Source organism: Solanum pennellii, chromosome 7 (assembly GCF_001406875.1).
Source record: "Solanum pennellii chromosome 7, SPENNV200".
NCBI lineage: Eukaryota > Viridiplantae > Streptophyta > Magnoliopsida > Solanales > Solanaceae > Solanum > Solanum pennellii.
This window is the reverse complement of record NC_028643.1, coordinates 76,499,583-76,519,553: the sequence shown is the minus strand read 5'-3', so window position 1 is coordinate 76,519,553 and position 19,971 is coordinate 76,499,583. Positions and strand designations below refer to the sequence as shown.

The 19,971-nt window shown below is 31.9% G+C and overlaps 3 protein-coding genes across 4 annotated transcripts; 1 reads left to right on the top strand and 2 right to left on the bottom strand.

The window, feature by feature from the left end:
• Nucleotides 1-1,000: 1,000 nt before the first annotated feature.
• Nucleotides 1,001-3,563, bottom strand: LOC107024642 (protein CUP-SHAPED COTYLEDON 2-like). Its single transcript, XM_015225635.2, has 3 exons — nt 2,950-3,563; nt 2,528-2,811; nt 1,001-1,752 (listed from the first exon to the last, which is right to left on the bottom strand). The coding sequence occupies exons 1-3, from the start codon at nt 3,134-3,136 to the stop codon at nt 1,165-1,167; spliced, it is 1,059 nt and encodes a 352-aa protein (XP_015081121.1). The 5' UTR covers nt 3,137-3,563; the 3' UTR covers nt 1,001-1,164.
• Nucleotides 3,564-12,693: 9,130 nt separating this feature from the next.
• Nucleotides 12,694-15,408, bottom strand: LOC107024097 (pentatricopeptide repeat-containing protein At4g18520, chloroplastic). Its single transcript, XM_015224991.2, has one exon. The coding sequence runs from the start codon at nt 14,984-14,986 to the stop codon at nt 13,133-13,135; it is 1,854 nt and encodes a 617-aa protein (XP_015080477.1). The 5' UTR covers nt 14,987-15,408; the 3' UTR covers nt 12,694-13,132.
• A 144-nt stretch (nt 15,409-15,552) lies between these two features.
• LOC107024098 (D-amino-acid transaminase, chloroplastic-like) lies at nt 15,553-19,023 on the top strand. 2 transcript variants are annotated; one of them, XM_015224993.2, is made up of 5 exons: nt 15,553-15,883; nt 15,975-16,039; nt 17,006-17,181; nt 17,625-18,298; nt 18,615-19,023. In XM_015224993.2, the coding sequence occupies exons 1-5, from the start codon at nt 15,847-15,849 to the stop codon at nt 18,710-18,712; spliced, it is 1,050 nt and encodes a 349-aa protein (XP_015080479.1). In that variant the 5' UTR covers nt 15,553-15,846; the 3' UTR covers nt 18,713-19,023. The 2 variants fall into 2 exon arrangements, with proteins under 2 accessions (XP_015080479.1, XP_015080478.1); XM_015224992.2 differs by having other exon boundaries at nt 15,972-16,039.
• The last annotated feature ends 948 nt before the right edge of the window (nt 19,024-19,971 follow it).

Below are 19,971 nucleotides of genomic sequence, written 5' to 3'. Positions count from 1 at the left end.
TTCGCTCCACAGTCAGAAGAAGAGAAGGAGTATATGTCACGAGTCCCTTATGCCAGTGCCGTAGGAAGTTTGATGTATGCTATGGTCTGTACAAGGCCAGATTTAGCACATGCAGTCAGTGTAGTGAGCAGATTCATGGGACAACCAGGGAGAGAACATTGGCAGGCTGTGAAGAGAATTTTCCGGTACCTTAGAGGTACATCTGACGTTGGTCTCATTTATGGAGGTGATACTCAGTGCTTGGTTACTGGCTATTCTGATTCTGACTATGCTGGAGATGTTGACACAAGAAGATCGATGACTGGCTATGTGTTTACCCTTGGAGGATCTGTCGTCAGTTGGAAGGCAATTTTGACACCAGGTGGAGATTTTGTCATGTTATTGTATTGGGCCCTTAATTATCTGTTAATTCTGTATGTTGGGCCCAAGCCTGTTAGGGCGTAGCTTAGCACTATATATAGACGCTATGGCAAACCCTATTCTGTAATTCTGTTCTTGCCTCTCCATAATAAAACTGCTCTCCCTCTTCCCCGTGGACGTAGCCAATTTATTGGTGAACCACGTAAATCTGTTGTCTTGTTTTTCGCGTTTATATTTTCTCGTATTATCTCAAATTCCGCATAACAGAACACACATTTTGTTGTTAGGTAATTATGAATTTTACTAAGAACTTCACCACACACATACTGGCAGAGTTTCCGTACGTAAAACACCAAATATACGTTATTATATTAACTGCCACAAAAAATTCATAATGTAAATAAGTTAAAAGAGAAAGCAAAGTGTATTCAATTTAATTTGTCTCATTCCCAAACACCGACAATATTCTATGTGTAACCTAACTCTTAGTCCACATAATTTAATCAGCACCAGTACCCCCATCCCACGTGCTAAGCTAAATAAAACCGAGAGATTCATACGAAAAGTTTTCTAACAACAAATTAATATTTTCAAAATATACGACAAATATTGAACGTTAATTTATAATAATGTACTAATATAGTCGAGAAATAATAGCATGCATTAAATTACGCTGAACGTTTACAACAAAGTGACAATACTACTAAAGCTGCCACACACAGTACATACTAAACAAAAGGCAAACATTAACACACTAATTACTTAATTAATTAACGTCTTAATTAAAATTAAGCACTTGCTAATTCAGTAGCTCCACATACAGTCGAGTTCAGACTGTTCAACTTTCTGAGTCTCCGGCACGGTCCAATTACCCATCGGATTTGGAAATCCGCCGTGCATGGCGGAGGTTCCGCCGGCGAATAACGGAAGCTGGAGATTCTCATGGAGTGATCTTAAGCTTGGAAAAGTTGAATTCCTTGTGTAATTAGTGAAATTAGATGGAGTAGAGTCCAAAATAGAAGTGAAACTTGGAGTTGGCTGTAGTGCATGCAAGGTGTTTGATGAAATGTCGAAGACAGAAGTTGGATCGAAAGTTAAACTCTGTGCTGTTATTGTAGCAGTAGCATTTGTGGAGAAACAGGGCACGTGCTCCTTCTTGAAGCTATGATCACGATCGCGGTCGCCGATTACGATAGCTGCGGCGGAAGTGGCGGTGGTGCTATACGGAGAGGAATCGAGGAGCGGCGGAAGGTGAGAGACGGAAGACGGTGAACTCACTTCCTGGTACATGTTTATACTTGAACTCAGCCTTTTTTTGCCGCCACCAGTTGAAGTAGCGGCGCCGTTAGAACCGGTGCTTTTTTGAAAGACCCGCGAGATAACCCACTCGTCCTGTAGCCAAAAAAATATGAGAACAATCGAAACGCGAAAAGACGAAGTCAAAATTTAAAATTTATAACTACTAGCAATATTTACATATTTAATGAACTTGTGAAAGTTACTAATTTCATAAAACTGGAATCAGGCTTTTAACTTTAACATGAAAAACAAATATACAACATTTTTGGGGGCTAGACATAATTTTTAGCGTCTACGAATCTTATTTTGTTATTAAAGAAATGGTTGTAATCTAACAAATATGAAGCACATAATCATGTAATTTTTTTTAAAAAAATATTTAAATTAATGTCAAAACGCTAAAAGTCAAAATCTAACAGACTGATGAATTTACGTAAGCATGCTTACACATTGATAAGGCTAATAAAATAAGTTTGGAAAGAGATTATATTAAATCGCTATCAATATGACAGTATATTATTCTGTAAAGTCTTAATTGCTTTGATCATAAATCATAATAAAAGCAAATTCTTTTTTCTCCTGTTATTTCTTTTTCTGTTTTTTTTTTCTATGCATACTTCCAACTTAATCATAAGCAATTGAGACATTGAAAACGAAGTTTCACAAAACTTTCTGCTTCAGAATCTCTGGCTCTAGCAGTAATATCAATGATATATTTCTGCACAGAATATCTCCAGTAAATCTGATCTCTTTAATCCAATAAACAAAAGTATGAGTTGTAACACAAAACATGTAGATCAGTTTTCTTCATCAAAATTCATTAATATATGTGTATCAGTTAATTATTAACCCAAAAATATTCAAGTACCTTCGAACTCCTGGAGATATAATGATAGGCAAATTTGCCATCAAGGCGATATTCATGCATAACCCAGTTACTTTTTTCTCCTTTTGGTGCTCTTCCTCGATAAAAAACTAGGGTTTTCTTCATACCAACAAGTGCACAAGTTTTTGAACTGAAAATCTCTCTATCTTTTCCTGTAGCTTTCCAGTAACCCGCTTCAGTAGCTCTGTTAGTCCTCAGCCCTGTTGGATACTTCCGATCACGTAGACTGAAGAAATACCATTCTTTTTCTCCCATCTTCGCTTTCCCTAAAAAATAAAGGATATTTTAGTTTTTTTAGTTAAAGCTCAAAAGTATGTTAAACATTTAATTAGAGTTCAAACTCGTAAAAAACTTGGTAAATTTGCACACTCAAATACTTCATGAGAGTAAAAAAAAGTTCATACCAGGAAGTTCCCAAGGTTCACATTTGTTGAGATCAACTTCAGCAATAGCTCTAGCAGTGAAGTTGCAGTCCAGAACCTTCTTCAACAAGTAGTAAGTAATAAGTTCTTCGTCAGTCGGATGAAACCGAAACCCCGGTGGTAAATGCGGATCACCGCAATCAAACTGCATCTGATGATAAATCTCCATAGTAAAAAAAAAAAAACACTACGAAATAGATAAACCTAATATTTCAAGTATTTTTCACACAAAGATAACACAGCACATTCTTATGAAATTGAGAAATTTGAGTGATTTGAGGGTTATATTATAGGAGAGATGGTAGTGTACGTTAGGTTCATGGGAATTGCAGAAAGATTAGAGTGGGAGGAAATCATAAGGATGGATGATGTAGGTGGGGAAAAGGAAAAATCTGTACAACTGCCCTGTCCTGTTCTGTTTTTTTTTTTTTCAATTTTTTTTTTTATAGCTCTGATGATCTTTCTGTACTGTACTATGCTATAGGCTAAGCTAAGGCCCTTATTATCATATCGATAAGCCTAGAGAGAGAAAGAGAGAGGAAGAAAATGGCCATTTTGAGTAGGGGGTATAGAGACTTGTGAGTTGTGTGACAACTACTAACCACACGAGTATGGGTAGAGAGGGGGTAGGGGTGAGGAGGGTGATGTATTTATTTGTAAATTTTTGGTTTTAACTTTTTGTATGGTAGTGAAAATTTTATTATAGATGTAAATTGTATATATCAATAATTATGTGAAAAGTATTATCTTAAATATCGTATGATATCGTTTGGTTGCTAGTTAGAGTTAGGCCGCCTTAGAGTTATATAGATTTTTTATTCTGTAAAGATTAGTTATGCGAGAATTTATCTATTATTGATTCCAATTATATAGATTATCTCATAATTGACTTATACGTTATATATCTACTATTTGTGCGTGTTTCTAATAGGGGCAAAGCATAGAGCCAAGGGCGTTTATCCAAACATCTTTTAACGGAAAATATTTTTATATATACATATATATATTGACGTTGAATCTATCTTTCTATAATAGCTCTAAAATGTTGAACCTTTTTATCTTTTTATATTTTGAATCAATTGGTGAAAATAATAGCTTCATCATCGATTTTAAATTGCAAACAAAAAAAGTACTAATTTGATAGTACATAATCAAACGTAATATAACTCATGCAAGATTTGGTATGAATATATTTAGCCTCTAAACTAGCTATAAAACTACCCTTAAGCGGATAAATTATAATTACTTGTAATTATATTCTAATGTTTTGATTGTGTAAATAATTTGCATAGAATAGTCCAAAGACAATTACAAAATTTATATTTCTTTATTTCTCATCGTTGTTGGCTTGGTATTTGGTTAATGTTACTAAAAGAGAAGTTGTAAACTATTATTATAATGTACCTATTTAAAGGAATTTGATGTGGTTCGATAAGTTAATATAGCTAGGGTCCATAAGATCATATATGCTTTCATAAAGGCAACCTTATAAATCCATTTGATAATGACACATAATAAATTTTATTATAGACCGCGACACTGATTCTAAACTCTATTTCTCTTCTTTTTTGTATTCTTTCCATCAAATTAATTCATTATTTCACTTTTTAAATTGAAACATGTAACGTAAAGTTTAAAAAATAATATAATAGTTTTTCACTTTCAAAATTTAAATTGTATTTTCATGTACAAACACAATTTTTACTTTCAATTACCTTTTTTTCTGTATTAATTTGAAATTGTTTATTTTTTAATTGGTTCATTATTCGATGTTTCAACTTAGTGGTTAATATCTCATTTTGTAATTGCCTTCCTTATGTTTCCTTTCTCTACTATCAATTTATTTTTAGTTTTATTTTTTAAAAAAGATGAAGGTAATCGATAACAAGAGGTTACAACACCTTCCATTGACCATTTTATTTATTTTATTCGTACTGAATTTATTCTATTGAATAATACGTAACGTCAAAAAAAAAAATTCTCACCTTATATATTTTTAGTTTGAAAATTTTAGAATCTTATCTATAAATATCATTTTTAAAACAAAGGAAAGCATATCATATCTTAATACCATATGTTATTTATGAAAACGTACTACTGTTATGTAGTCTTGTCGGTCAATTGATTTTGAATCAACATAAAGCTCAGTAGATCACGAGTCTGGTTTTTGGCGAAATGATATGCGATTTATATCACCAAAAAGGAATTCTAATAATATCGTACGATTAAAAGACAATGTCGTTAAAGGGCTTAATAATATAAGACTGCTCATTTGCATGCGTAAAGACAAGTTCTCAACGAAAGAGGTCTCAAGGAGAGGTACGAAATCACTCGACTTAATGATACGGATATATGTTACTAATCACTCTTCAAAATAAAAAACGAATCGAACCATTATTAACTATCTTCTATCTAAGTATCGTATAACTCAATAAATATCAAGTTTTAAAATTTATAAATAAAGTCTTTGTACTAATATGTAAAATATGTGGATGGATTGGTTGAATTATTGGGGTTATGCGTGCGTGCGTGAGGAAAAGTGCAGGTATTGGGTGTGTCAGTGAAGTAAATGAAAGGGAAGGAACAGAAAGTAGTTTTAAAAATAGGAGAAAACTATAGAGTAAAAAAATAAAAAAAATTAGAGATTTTATTATCTATCCTATAAAGCTGTTTCATATCTCTTCTGTCAGCACACACACTATATATATAATCCAATTGACAGAGACAAAGGTTAAAAATCCATCCAAAATACCTGCTGCATCACACTCTTTTTTCCTACTCCCCTCACCTTCAATTACTTACACAAATTCATCAGTTATTATAAACAAACATCTTACATCAAGTTTATTAGAGTAACAACAAAATTTAGTAATTGCAGATCACGAGTTTAATATATAGAATTAAGTATTAGAAGTTTTGAATTTGAAAATCACTTAACATGAAAAAAAATTATGTTAGGAATTATAGTTCATGATATGAATTTAACCGGACTCGAATATGTGTGCATAGTGAACATTTTGATCAAGTTTTTAGAGTAGTGGCAACACTATGTCATTTAGTCGGACTCGAATACATGTGCGAACATTTTGATCAAGTTTTTAGAGTAGCAACAAAATTGTTTTTTATGTGATTTACAAATTATAGGTCATGAGTTTTATGAGTAAAATAAAATATTAATTAAACGTATACATTTTTTCTTAGAGATTTTAGGTTTGAGGCCCTGAAAATCTAAAAAACACCAATATTTTATCACGATAAATATTTGTATTTGTAGTAGTTTGTATGTTCTCGGTGTATATTTAATGTATAATGTATAAGAGTTATATAATTAGTATCTAGATAAGATACATATATTATTTAGTAAAATAAGATATTAATTAAATGTTTTATTTTTTAATTAGAAGTTTTAGGTTTGAACAGCTGAAAAGGAAACACCAATATTTTATTACGATAAATATTTGTAATCGTAATAGTTTGTACATAGTCGGTGTATATTTAATATATAATTTATAACAATTATATAAATTAGTATCTAGACAAGATACATATATTATTTAGTAAACATGCAGGCTAAAATTTCTTAAATAATATTACTAAGGTTTTCCTGTGTATGTTGAACTAATGTGTGTAAATATAAAACACTATTTTTTTTTATTACTATAAATGAAAATGGAAAATAAAACCATTTAATAGTTCTCATGAAGGCCTTAATTAAGTCATATAATAATACTACTAATAATTTACTATCATAATTAGTGGATTGAGTGATCCAAGTTGAAAATGACAAATTTAAAGTCTGAAACAATTGATGACCATAACGAGACAATCCGTGAATAAAATGTAGCATGCCCAAGTTGCTTTCAAACTAATTGAAGACAAATACAATAAAATATTTTTAGGTATACAAATAATGCATTTATACTTTTCATATTATAAATTTTAATAGGAGAATCATTCTTATACTCAATTAATTATTCTTTCGATTTTTATTATTAATTTTTATATTTTGTGTTTCAATGTGATTGTATATTTTGTTGTTGTTACTGATCCTACTTCATTTTCCTATTTTCTCTAATCAAATCCTTTCTTTGCGAGATGCTCCATCTATCGATTATCGCAAACAAATTCTCTATTTTCATGCTATAAAAATAAAAAACTTATAAATTATACTGAATATGTTATTATCGATACGGCGAGAAATTAAAGAGAACCGTTTGTAAGAGTATAAGAGCATTTACAATGAGTTGCCGTTATTATAAAACAAAACTCACGGTGATCTAGCAACTTGCACTGCAAACTAGGAAACTCCAGAAATACCCCGGCCCCCCATGCTTTAAAGCTGCTCTTTTTATAGTCAATTTTTTTATCATTAATATTTGTCCAACCAATAGTATAGTTTTTTATAAAAAAAAAATTACAATATGGTTTCACTAATTTTTTATTTTGTATATAACAAGATGATAATATAATTATTATTGATGTTAGTAAATATTTTTATAAGTTCGTCTAGAATCCAAAAAAGAGCTTTACGTCGAATTATTTTCATTATTCGCTTTGAAGGCTAAGTCGGAGAGTTGCTCTACACTATATAGGTTGACTTCTTGAGGGTATTACGGAGTCAAAATTCGAGATGCGGATTTAATCGAATTTAACAGTTATTTGTGTTAAAAAAATTGAAATATTGATTTCGTGACCGTAATGAACAAGCTTGCAAACATAAGACATGAGAGTTCAATTTCAAGGATATGTTTTGTGGAGCTAGTCGTTCAAGGTATTGACCGCAATAAGTTGGTTGGTCATCTGAACATCTTTGTTGAAATACAATATAGTAAATATTAATTTATTTACTCCTTTGTGTATTTATTTAGTTTCTTATATTTTATTTTATTTTCTAGTAAAAAGAATATATTATTTCAACCATTATTATCATATAAGTGATAACAATCAAATAAATCTCGTTGTGTCTCCTTTCACATTCTTATTGCGATGTCTCCGTAATGAACTTCTATCGGGAGAGAAAAATTATCGTTATAATCATCTTATTAATATCTTGTGTACGCACCTGTAATGTGAAATTATAATTTTAAATCAACATTTTGAACGTGTAATTTAGGTCATAAATAACTTATGTGTGCACATGTGATATGAAATTGTTATAATATCAAGGTCAAATTCGTCGACGTTTCTCTAAAGTTGACACCAAATTTTACCTAGACATCTTAACTGAGCGATATTCATTTTAAACAGTTTTTTATGTATAGTCTTGCTATGTCATTTTGAATATACACGTAATTAAGGATCGAAATTGTAACTCTAATATTGATTAAAAAAGTATAATTTCAAATCCCAAATTATACTTATATCATATAAATTATGATAGAAAACACATTAATACTTTTAAATTATAAAAATGGAAATTAGGTAGAGGATATATTTATATTCATGATTTGGATAGATAGTAAAATTAAAAAGAGAAACTTACATAAATATACTATAATAAAAAAATATTTACCATTTATAGCAATAATATTTTTTTTTCACTTGACCACTTTTAATTCATTTATAATATTAGGTTAATACATATTACAAAGAACAATTTATTATTTACATATAATACAAGTTTTAATGATGGATAATACAGTTATCACACATTTTAACACACTTATAATACAATGTGACAATTTTCTACCAAACAAACATAATATATTTCAAAAACAATTATAATTCAAATATATTGCATACATAATTCACTTTTAATACATATACCAGATTTATTACAATATTACTATAAATGATAATAAACAAAAAGTATTGCTAAAATCAGTAATTATTTTTCAAAATGTATTAATTTATGTATTTTTTCCAATTAAAAAATAAAAACAAAAATAGTTTCATGCATGGATCTCATCATCAATCAAATCCATCACTCACTATCAATACGAATAAATAGAGATAGATGGATGGATGTATACGATTTTATTAGAGACTTGTCATGAAGAAAAATCAAATTTTCATATACAAAAAAATTTAAAAATTATATATATATAAAAAAAAGAGGGTAGGTAACAGGCTTTATATCAAATCATCTCTTCAATCTGCATGCACCTATTCTATAGCTACTTTCTCCCACTTACTATACTTACACAATTACTTACTCCCATCAGTAATACTCCCTCCGTAATATATAAACGTGTTATTTAATTTAAATTTTTATATAATTGAACAAACTGCTAGATAAATACTCCCTATTTAATATCTACATGATATCTTAAGTGTATTATATTGCTTGAAATGTATAAAATTAAATTGAAGAACATAAATGTTAGGTAAAACTAAATTAAATGATATATTTATTGACTATTAAAATTTTAATGTATCATCATTTGATAATTAATTACAAATTTAAATTAGGAGCTAAGTAATAAAATACATTTTGATTTTTTAAATTTAATAAAAATATATTTATTTTTTAATATAATAAATAAGTACAAAATAAAATAAAGGAATAGTTTATTTTGATATATAAAAAGGAGCCATCTTTTCAATTGGCTACTGAACTCAAGCCTAGCTACCCTTCACACAGTAGTTACCATAAAAAGCCAAAATATTTCTCTTCTTTGGTTGCAACAAAGTTTCTCAATTTTCGAATTTTACATTATTCATTTGCTCCTCCTGTTTTAATATTAATTATTTGATTTTCATATTTAAAAATACCGTTAAGTTTTAAATTTGTGATCATAAAAAAAGATATGTATAATATGTTAAAAATGAAATTATTTCTCAATAAGCATTTCATTTAAACAAGAAAATATTAAAATTTCAAGAGGATTTTCTTTTGTATTTTGAAAAGGACTAATCAATGTATAGATTTTGATATTAATAAAATATGCTAAAATTTTTATCGTCATTAGTTAAGTGTAATAAGAATCAATGTCGCTAAAGAATTTAGTGACATATATACAGAATGTAAAATACCGCTAAAAATTATATTTAACGATAATTAAGAATTAATTACAGCTAATAATTATTTTTCATGTAGTGAACTGCTATGCCACATTTTAACATCGAACATCTAAGTTTGTATGAATATTATTACGTCACGAAAGATCATCTTTTATACAAGCTTAAGTTTGAAGCATGTGCTCACCAACCCACACCTTTGAGAAAACTAACTATATAATTTATAATTGAACAACAAAAAGAAAAAAATCTCTATGCAAAATTATAAAATATCATATATAATATGTTTTTCAAATTTTACTTAGTAAAATTATATGGAATATATATTATGATTGTTATTTAATATGCATCTTATTTCTCACCGTCCCATGAATTTGGCTTCCGACATCGGTAAAAACAGTTGACTTTCTTTACTTTTTTTTCAAATAGTAAAAAATCCACTTTTTAATTTCACAAAAATATTTTATTAAAAAACAAAAAAAGCTCAAATATCGAGAAAATTAACTGTACGAGAAGATTGAACAATGACGGTAACCTGAAGTCAGCCGCCGCCCTCCAACTACGACGTTTTATTATTATTATTTAAAAAATAATATTTCAGAAAAAAAAATATATTTATTTTCTGTTTGGCGTGAACAATTGGTGAATCCAATTTTCTCGATTCTCACTCATAAAATTTTACAGTATGATATTTCAAACTAAAATAGAAATAAAAGAAAGAAAAAAAAAGAAAAAGTGGTGGATTTGCTGCCATTAGAATCAACCATAATAGGAAAATATTGGACTATGTATCAACTCTCATTTAATACAAAAATTACCCTTTCTCCAACAAAAATACAAAAATATAAATGAACAAAATTAGTGATTAAAATACCGAAATTAATCTTTAGTGGATTAATTATTAGAGTATTATATAACCAATCTAAACTGATTTTATTAGAGTAATTGTTATTGTTGTAATTATTGAGCGAATCAGATATGGCGTTGTGAGTATTTATACAACCAATTAAAAAAATTAGTCAGTATAAAATTTATAAGTTATTACAAATATTAGATAATAGTTCAATATTTTATCGATAAGATTAAACAATATTTAAACAAATATTAGCTTCAAGGCAAACGATATCAGAAAGATCATTTTTTTAAGAGTTATATTTGACACATTTTTTAGGGCAAATGACATAAATTACATACTTTTAAGGTAGAATTATCATTTGTCCTTATAAGTTTATAATTACAAAAATCCCTCTAACTGATACAATAATATAAGCGCATATATTAATTTGATGTGCGAGATACATTAATCGTTAAGTAAGATACATTATATTTTATACATGATACACTAATCTGATGAACATTTTATACATGATACATTAATCTGATGCGATATATACATTAATTTGATGCGATAATACATTAATTTAATGCGTGAAAAATGAGAAATTTGTAAAACTCATAGAGAATAATGGTGATAAGTAAACTTAAAGGTGAAATTTATGTCATTTATCCCATTTTTAAGATAGAGATTTTTACGTAAATTATCGTCCATTATTGGGCTTGTTGTACCATTTGGGCCTTACCTGATGAGACTAACACGACTAGTGATCCAGGAAAAAAGAGTTGGTCCAACTAATTTCCAATTTGTTGTTTGAGAGAGCTAAATTCGAGGGGTTCATCGGACCCTTGTGCTATTTTAAATGGTTAAAATTAAGTTATATTTTATTTTTTATTTGTATAAATGTAATTACAAATATTCTAAGTCATCCTAATCCCTCAATGTTCATGGTTGACTTATTTCCCATTTTTGGTAATTTCCACATTCAAATTCAAACTTTTACTACCTTGTTTTGGTGCAATATTAACTTCCAAAAATGTTTTTACATCAAGGTAATAATGCAGCTTTTTTCTCTTGATTATCAGTTTCAAGTTAATCTGTGGGGGAATGTGTAGGCAGCTGTCCCTAATTACTGAACAATTTTTTAAAATTAACTGTATTTTAAAGTGATTTATTAGTGAAAATTAAAGCTGATGTAGATTCCCTGCATAAATTGCTCACATCTAACTGAAGGATTAATGGCTGTAATGTGTGAGTATTCATATGGTTTATATGCTTTTTCCAGGTGAAGTAATCTGTCACTTCTAAGTAATGATATTGACTTTCAAGCTTGCAAACGAGTCGTCCCGTGTGAATTATAAGGTATATTAATCTCGAGATAAAAGGCAGGATTACGTAATCCTATGTGTGCGTGGAGTATTAGGTAGTCTTTGAATTATTTATCACTATTTATACCATAGTAATGAGATGAATTGTTCCATATAAGTCGAGAATATTGATGTCTAACCTCTCTTACGAAAAGAGATACTACCTGTTGCACCAACTCAAACACCTTAAGGGTATGCTTGCTAAAAGTTGATTGCTATATACATGCAATGACTATGGTAATTTCAGAGCGTAATAATAAAATGGAAATACACTAGAACTGCCAATACACCTACCACATTTGTATTCTACATATACCTTTACAAGGTAGGGTAAGATTGGTCCACACCACATTCTCCAGACTCAACTTGTAGGATTATACTGACTATGTTAATGTTGTATTGAGTACAAGTTATACAATGTTAATAGTTAGTACAATCAATTTTTGAGTTCATAATCCACAAATTTGTTGGAGCTGGGGCATAAAACCCAAGGGATATTATTTGTTTGTCCAAAGATAAGTTTTTTGCAACAAGTAATAGTTTTAGCTAAAGATTTGAAGACAATCATGAACGATACTAGTATGTTTTTAACATTCAAATATTTAGTATACATAGTTGTTTGTTATAACCTTTTCTTTATCACTTCACTAAGAAAAAGTTCAAGTATACATGATCTTAATATGACAATACGCAGTCGTAGGGACCTAACTACGTATAATACAGAGTATCACTGAGGTTAGAAGATACAACGTTCGAATATTATGGACCTCTAAAAGCACAGTCCGATAAACTTTACCTCATTCTTTATCTGGCGAGGCAGGCGAGGCAGGGGCTACTAGACATGTCCATCATGGTCCAGAAGTAAGCCGATGACGAATAGCTATCAACCAGACTCTAACATGAAGCACTCAGAGTTCAGCTGTCATTAAGACATGAACGAAACCATCATTTACACTGGATATGTTGTATTTCGCTGAAACTTCTTGAGGAGACTCATATCTGTTTAGGTTATAGAACTATTTGGATGCAAGAAATACTTCGATTTGGACTTGATAGTTTCCTTATATTCTCCGCATGCTGTGAGAACAGTAGCGAGGATATAATCATCCACCTCAATGCCCTCTACTTGCATACGATACATGAGCTTCAATGCCTCTCCACAGTTCCCGTTTTTAGCATAAGCAACAATCATCGCCTTCCAAGAAACCAAATTCTTCTCGGGCATGTTATCAAATATTTGAATTGCCTCAGGAAGATGTCCACATTTTGCATACATATTGATCAATGCACTGCCCACAAACACATTGGACAGAGCAGGTGTCTTGCTTATAGAGGAATGGATCAGCTTCCCTCTCTCGATATCTTCCAGCTTTGCACATGCTTTCAGGGCTGATGAATACGTAAATGGATTGGGGGCTACGCCTTCACCTAGCATCTCCTTCAAGTATTCAAGAGCCTCGTACTCATGTCCTAAATGGGCACAACCAGAAATCATTGCAGTCCATGAAACTACATCCCTAATAGGCATGTCCTGAAGGACCTTATGTGCTGCAGAATTTTCACTGCATTTGCAATAAAGCCACACTAATGTACTTCCTAAATAAATATTATCTTGGAGAGAATTCTTGATAATTTGTGCATGCACTTCCTTTCCAGTTGGTAAAGCCCTAAGTAGGCCACACGCTCGAAGGATGCTTACCATAGTCAAGTTATTAGCAAAGATCTTTCGCCTTTTCATTATCCGAAAGAGTCTTATAGCCTCTTCCGCGTGACCATTACGTGCATATCCTGCAATAATAGACGTCCAAGTCACCGTGTTCCTTTTCCCCATCCCATCAAACACTGTCCTAGCATCATCTATCTTACTACACTTTGCGTACATATCTACCAATGAGGTGCCTATGAAAACATCCATTCTAAATCTATTCTTAATAACTGCAGCATGTAGTTGCTTCCCGAATTTTAACTCCCTCTCCTCCCCACACGCATTCAGGATACTACAGACAGTAAACTCATTAGCATCAAAACCATCAGAGAACAACTGCAAGAACATTAGTAAAGCTTCCTTCCCTCTCCCATGCTGTGAACAAGCAGTGATCATAGTTGTCCAACAAACTACATCAGGGCGTTTTATCACATCAAATACGCGGAAAGCACTTTCCAAATCCCCACATTGCGCGTAAAAAGACACAACCGAACTATCTAAAATCAAATTACTAAATCCACCCTTTACAACACCAGCATGCACTTGCTTCCCCAACTCAAAATAACAACACCTCCCAGCCATGCTTAACACACACACGTAAGTCTTGGAATTCCACAACAAACCACATCGAACAAACTCCGCGAAAAAATCAAAAGCTTCATCATCTAACCCATATCTCAAATACCCATTAAGCATAGCAGTCCAAGAAACCACATTCCTCTCAGGCATATGATCGAACACCTTACGAGCGTCATCCAAACGCCCAAATTTCACCAACACACTAATCAAATTATTCTCAACAAATATAGTACTGCTCCTCAAACACTTTAATACAATCGCATGAAGTATTTTAACATCTTTTAAACTAGAACTAGATTGAAGCAAACGACCAAGCAAACTTGAATCAGCCACAAAACTATTCACTGAACAAATTTTATCATCTGGAACTTCCAATTGACAAACTAATTCAATTTCTCTACAAAAACTTGCAGAAACATCAAAACGAGCTGAGGAAGATGGGTCTTTGAAAGAGAAACAGGGAAGTTTTCTGTCATCAGTATAGCTTTTACATTTGTGGGTTCTGAAGCGACTTGTGTCATCTGGCTGAATTTGAAGAATTGTTGTTGGAAAGCAAATTGAAGGTGAAAACATCGCCTAGTATATGCTGTTGGTAAATTAGCAGCAAGACTCCAGCTTTCTCTAATTTTCCAAGAATTGATAATTCCCCAATTCTCTCAAGAAAGAAGAACTCAGCTGATAAATTTCAGCAACAAACAAGAAGGAAGAATAGAGCAAAGCAAGAATTCAAGTTTCAACAAAATGCGTCAGCACAGCACAGAGGAGAAAGTTTAGAAGGCCCAAGATATTTTTGCCTTAGTAATTTATTCACTCTGCTGCATTTTCACACCGAGTTGGACCTAGGTGAGGTTTTCGTGGGTTCGTTACAAATACATAGCTTTTGGATAGACTCTGTATTTGTATACGAACGTTAAATAAAAGTAATTGATAATGCAAATTCATAGCTTTTGGATAGACTCTATAGTTGTGTACGAACGTCAAACAAAATTGATTGACAGTGCAGTAGTAAAATAAGGACAGTAAATATATCAATTTCGTATTGGTAGAACAAGTGAAGAGGTATATACATTTTGATAATGCACACTTTTGTCATTTTCTCTTCATTATATGTTCATTTTTATGTCCAATAATGACTCAAAAATAGTAGAAAAAAGGGCTTTTGAATTCCAATTTCGAATCATACAGAATATCAAAGAGTAGTTGGACGGCAGTTCTGTCTTTAGCATCAAAACCACTTCTCCAAAACAATGTAGTAGTTACCAACAAACGTTAAAGACAAAAAAAAATTGATTCTTTTCAGTTCTTTACACAAAAATATCAAACCAAATGGACTGCTTTTGTCTCATGTGTCATCTGTTTTCTGCTGCTATAAAATTCTGGTCCTTCTCATTTCATTCATCTATTTCTTTGTAAAGTTTCAATCTTTTTGCTCTATGGCAGCTTCAAACTCTTCATTTGATCAGACATCAGGTACTTTCTCTTTTTCTCTAAGTTATTAATGAAATGTCAAAAAATAATTTGCTTTTGGTGTTTGTGATGTGTTGTTCTTCCTGAGAAGCAGCTGTAGCAGCAGAGGCTAAGGATGGGGAAGATTTCTCATTTCATGTGTTCTCGTCCTCCGCCGAGGTAAAAATTATTAAATCCCTCTTTAACTTTATTTTTTCATGATATCAGAGTCGGGTTCAATCTGTTTGGGCTTCGAGTCCACACTCCAATTGGGCTGGGGTGTGAAGGGGTGTTAAGAGTCTCATGGGGGAATGGAATAGTTGTTTGCATATATGGATTTGGCAAGCCTACTCCGGCTGACTTTTGGGATTGAGTTAGGTTCAGGTGTCATATTTTTACAATCTTTAGCTTGACAAGTTAACGTTGAAATAGGAATTAAAAGGAAAAATAGTAAGAATAAAATGTTGAAAGAGTTGATAGATAATAGTTGCATGATACAACAGATGAGAGAGAATTGGAAATTGTGTTGCTCCTTTCAATTGGTTCAAGTACTAGTATAGTGTGACGTCCATGGCGGAGGGCGGGCTGACTAGAAGGGGTAAAAAAGGAGGACTGACAGACTTCTAGGCTATCACGCTTTTGAAGAAGGGTGCATTTACACATCAGCCAAATTCACATCAGAATGAGAGAGGAAAGTTAAGGGCTTTTCATCGTACAACCGAGTTCACATGGTATACACGCTTTTGGGCTCAATGATTGGTATCACAAGGGACAAATTTGTGAAGTATGTTGGGCCAAAGTGGACAATACGTATCATGAGCTTGAACTCTGACATATAGTTATGGCAAACTCTAGTATAGTTGTGTGCTCCGGAACAAGTTTGAGCATATAACATATGTAGTCCAGCGAACTTGATTGCTGCCAACAAACTTAGTATTGATTCTTGGTACTTCTTACAGTGTTTTTTTCTCAAATTTAAGCTAGGGTTGACTCGTGTTTAAGAGTTAAAAGTTAAAATTATCTAAAGCGGAAGAAAATGAATCAAAGAAGTTCCCCTGTATGTGCAATTTTTCGACTATTGTCATTGACAGTCATCCACATTTTTAGTGCATTATGAGTTGAGTTAGATGTTTTTTGCTGAAACAGTTACTTGAGAAGTTGCACGAGAAGTGGAATTCAGTGAAGCAGCAACCTTATCCGGCTATGTATTCTAGTGTCTATGGTGGAATCATTCTTGATCCAGCAATGATGGTTATTCCAATGGATGATCACATGGTGCATCGAGGACATGGCGTCTTTGACACAGCTATTATTTTTGATGGGTATGAATCTAGACTTGTTCCTTAAAAATATAATTTGCGATTTGATCTCTGAAAGTATCAAGTTTATGTTAAGACTCCGTGAATAACGTGCTTCATTTCCTACCAACTCCGATGTACAATGCATTTCCCTATAAGTCAACCCCCTCCTCCCCAACACAAAAACCCAGTGTAATCCCACAAGTGGAGTCTGGGGAGCGTAGTGTATACCTTGGGAGGTAGAGAGGTTGTTTCCTATAGACCCTCGGCTCAAGGACTCCCTAACAAAAAGGTAAAGAAAAAAATGTGCCTATCATTAAGTAGCGATAATATGTAAGTGTATGCTAAAATCATTTTACATATCATGTACTCGTAGTGTTATTAAAGTAAGAGAAGCTCTATCGGAGCTAAGATCCTAAGGTATAAGTCTATGGTTGATTCAGCTACTCTCTGGTTTTTTAATGCAGCTATCTGTACGAATTGGATGTCCACATTAACCGCTTCCTTAGATCAGCATCCAAAGCAAGGATCGCGTCTCCATTTACATTTTCAGAACTTAAAAGCATTCTTATTCAACTTTCTGCAGCATCAAAGTGCAGGAAAGGCACTCTGAGATATTGGTTGAGTGCAGGGCCTGGGAACTTCTTACTCTCCCCAGCTAAATGCCCGACATCTGCATTCTATGCTGTGGTGATTGATGAAGATTTCGCACAATGCAAAGAAGGTGTAAAAGTGATGACTTCTACGATCCCCATGAAATCACCTCTTTTTGCCACTATGAAAAATGTGAACTACCTTCCCAATGTACTCTCCGTAATGGAGGCTGAGGATAAGGGAGCATTTTCATCTATATGGGTTGATGAAAAAGGTTATATCGCTGAGGGTCCAAACGTGAACGTTGCTTTTATAAATTCTGATAAGGAGCTTATCTTGCCTAGCTTTGATAAGATCCTAAGCGGATGCACTGCTATGAGGTTTCTTCAACTCGCACCCAAGTTGGTCGAGCAGGGACGTCTAAAATGTGTCAAAATAACAGACATCACAGTCGAAGAGGCCAAAGAATCGGCTGAAATGATGTACGTTGGAAGCACACTTCCTTTGTTACCTATCATCATGTGGGATGAGAAACCTATCGGAAATGGTACGTTCACTTAACAAGTTTTTCCTCACTTCTTCATTTTGTTTGTCTGGTTTTGACTTGACTTAGCTTGACACAGAGTTTCAGAAGTACATAATACATTTGAATTTTGTGATCTTAAACATGTCATGTAGAAAGTTAAAATTAAAAAGTTGCAGAAAGGGGAGAAGCATTCCTTTTCAAACGAACTAAGACAAACAAATTGAAACAACAGCAGTTAAACGGAAACTAGAACCCCTTGATACTAAAGTTAGCTAGACATTGATGATTTGCAACTTGCAAGCATAGGAAAGAAGAATAACATTGTTTATCGTGACAGGTGAAGTCGGAGAACTGACAATGGCACTCTCAGATTTACTTTGGGAAGATATGGCAGCTGGTCCGGAATCACAGAGAATTCCAGTTCCATATGCATAAGAAATCAATCTCAAATCGAAGAACAATGCTGATAGAGTATGATCTAAACGGATTTGTTTTGCATGTTGAGCTTCTCCAGCATTGCATAATGTTGCTTTTCAAGTATTGATCACTACCTGAAGTGACTCAACTAAATATCTTGCAATGTAATGGTAGTTGGTAGATGAACTCTTTTCGAGTTTTATGTTTGGAATAAAATTACATTAGACAAATCTGAAAACGATTTTCATTTGAACTTAAACAAATGAAACTTCAAAACTGTATCATGAAGTTTAGAGACGAATCTAGAATTTGAAGTTTATAAGTTTTTACAGCTATCTTTTAAGTTAATATACAACATCCATTGGGTTTATATTATATATAAAAGTTTAGGCAAAGTGTTGCGAAAAGTAAAATAGAAGTTTATTTTAATGGAATTTAAGAAAATGACTTAAAGGATTTTTTTTTTTTACTTTTAGAAAAAAGATAACCGTAACTCTCTAATCGTTTTGATATTTGCATCTCTGTTAAAAGTGAAAACCGTCAATATTTTCAAATGCAAAAATCTATATCTTTTTCAATTTTTATAAATTACTACTATAATTTATTTCATTTCGCAAAAAGGTGGAAGAAATTAAATAAGTAAACAAAAATGGTAGATTATTATCATTGTAAGCCATTGGCATTCTTGTTTGCTTTGCCTTTTGCTTTTATCGCGTTGTTTCTATCTCTCCTTGGAGCACTCATATGGCTTATCGGGTTCGTTTTCTTCTCTTCCTTTCTCTCTCTTTCGTTTTTTCAATAATTATTACAGTCACTAAACTATTATTATTTACGGAAAACATATAATTTGGCATATCAAATGTCACTATAATGGTCTCTTTTTTTTTTGCGTGTATAACAAGTTATTACAGTTTGCCTAAGTATCGTATAAGATAATTGAACCCACAATATTGATACTTATGTAACAAAAAAGTCACTTTTAGAAAATTTAGTTACATGATATATGATTTAGGTTATTCATAGCCCATAGGCACATGATTATCTAGTTTCATCCAATTATAAATGTGATTAATTATGATGAAATTTTAAAGAGTTTTAAGTTCTATTCATTAACGATATAAAGTTACGAAGTCACTATATCATTAACATTACTAATTAATTGATAAACGTGAAGTAATTAACCAATTTGTTAACTCGTGGTAAAATTCATTAATATTATTATACTGTCAATGCATATAATTATTTAAATTCAATTTTAGAATATGATTCCCCTATGC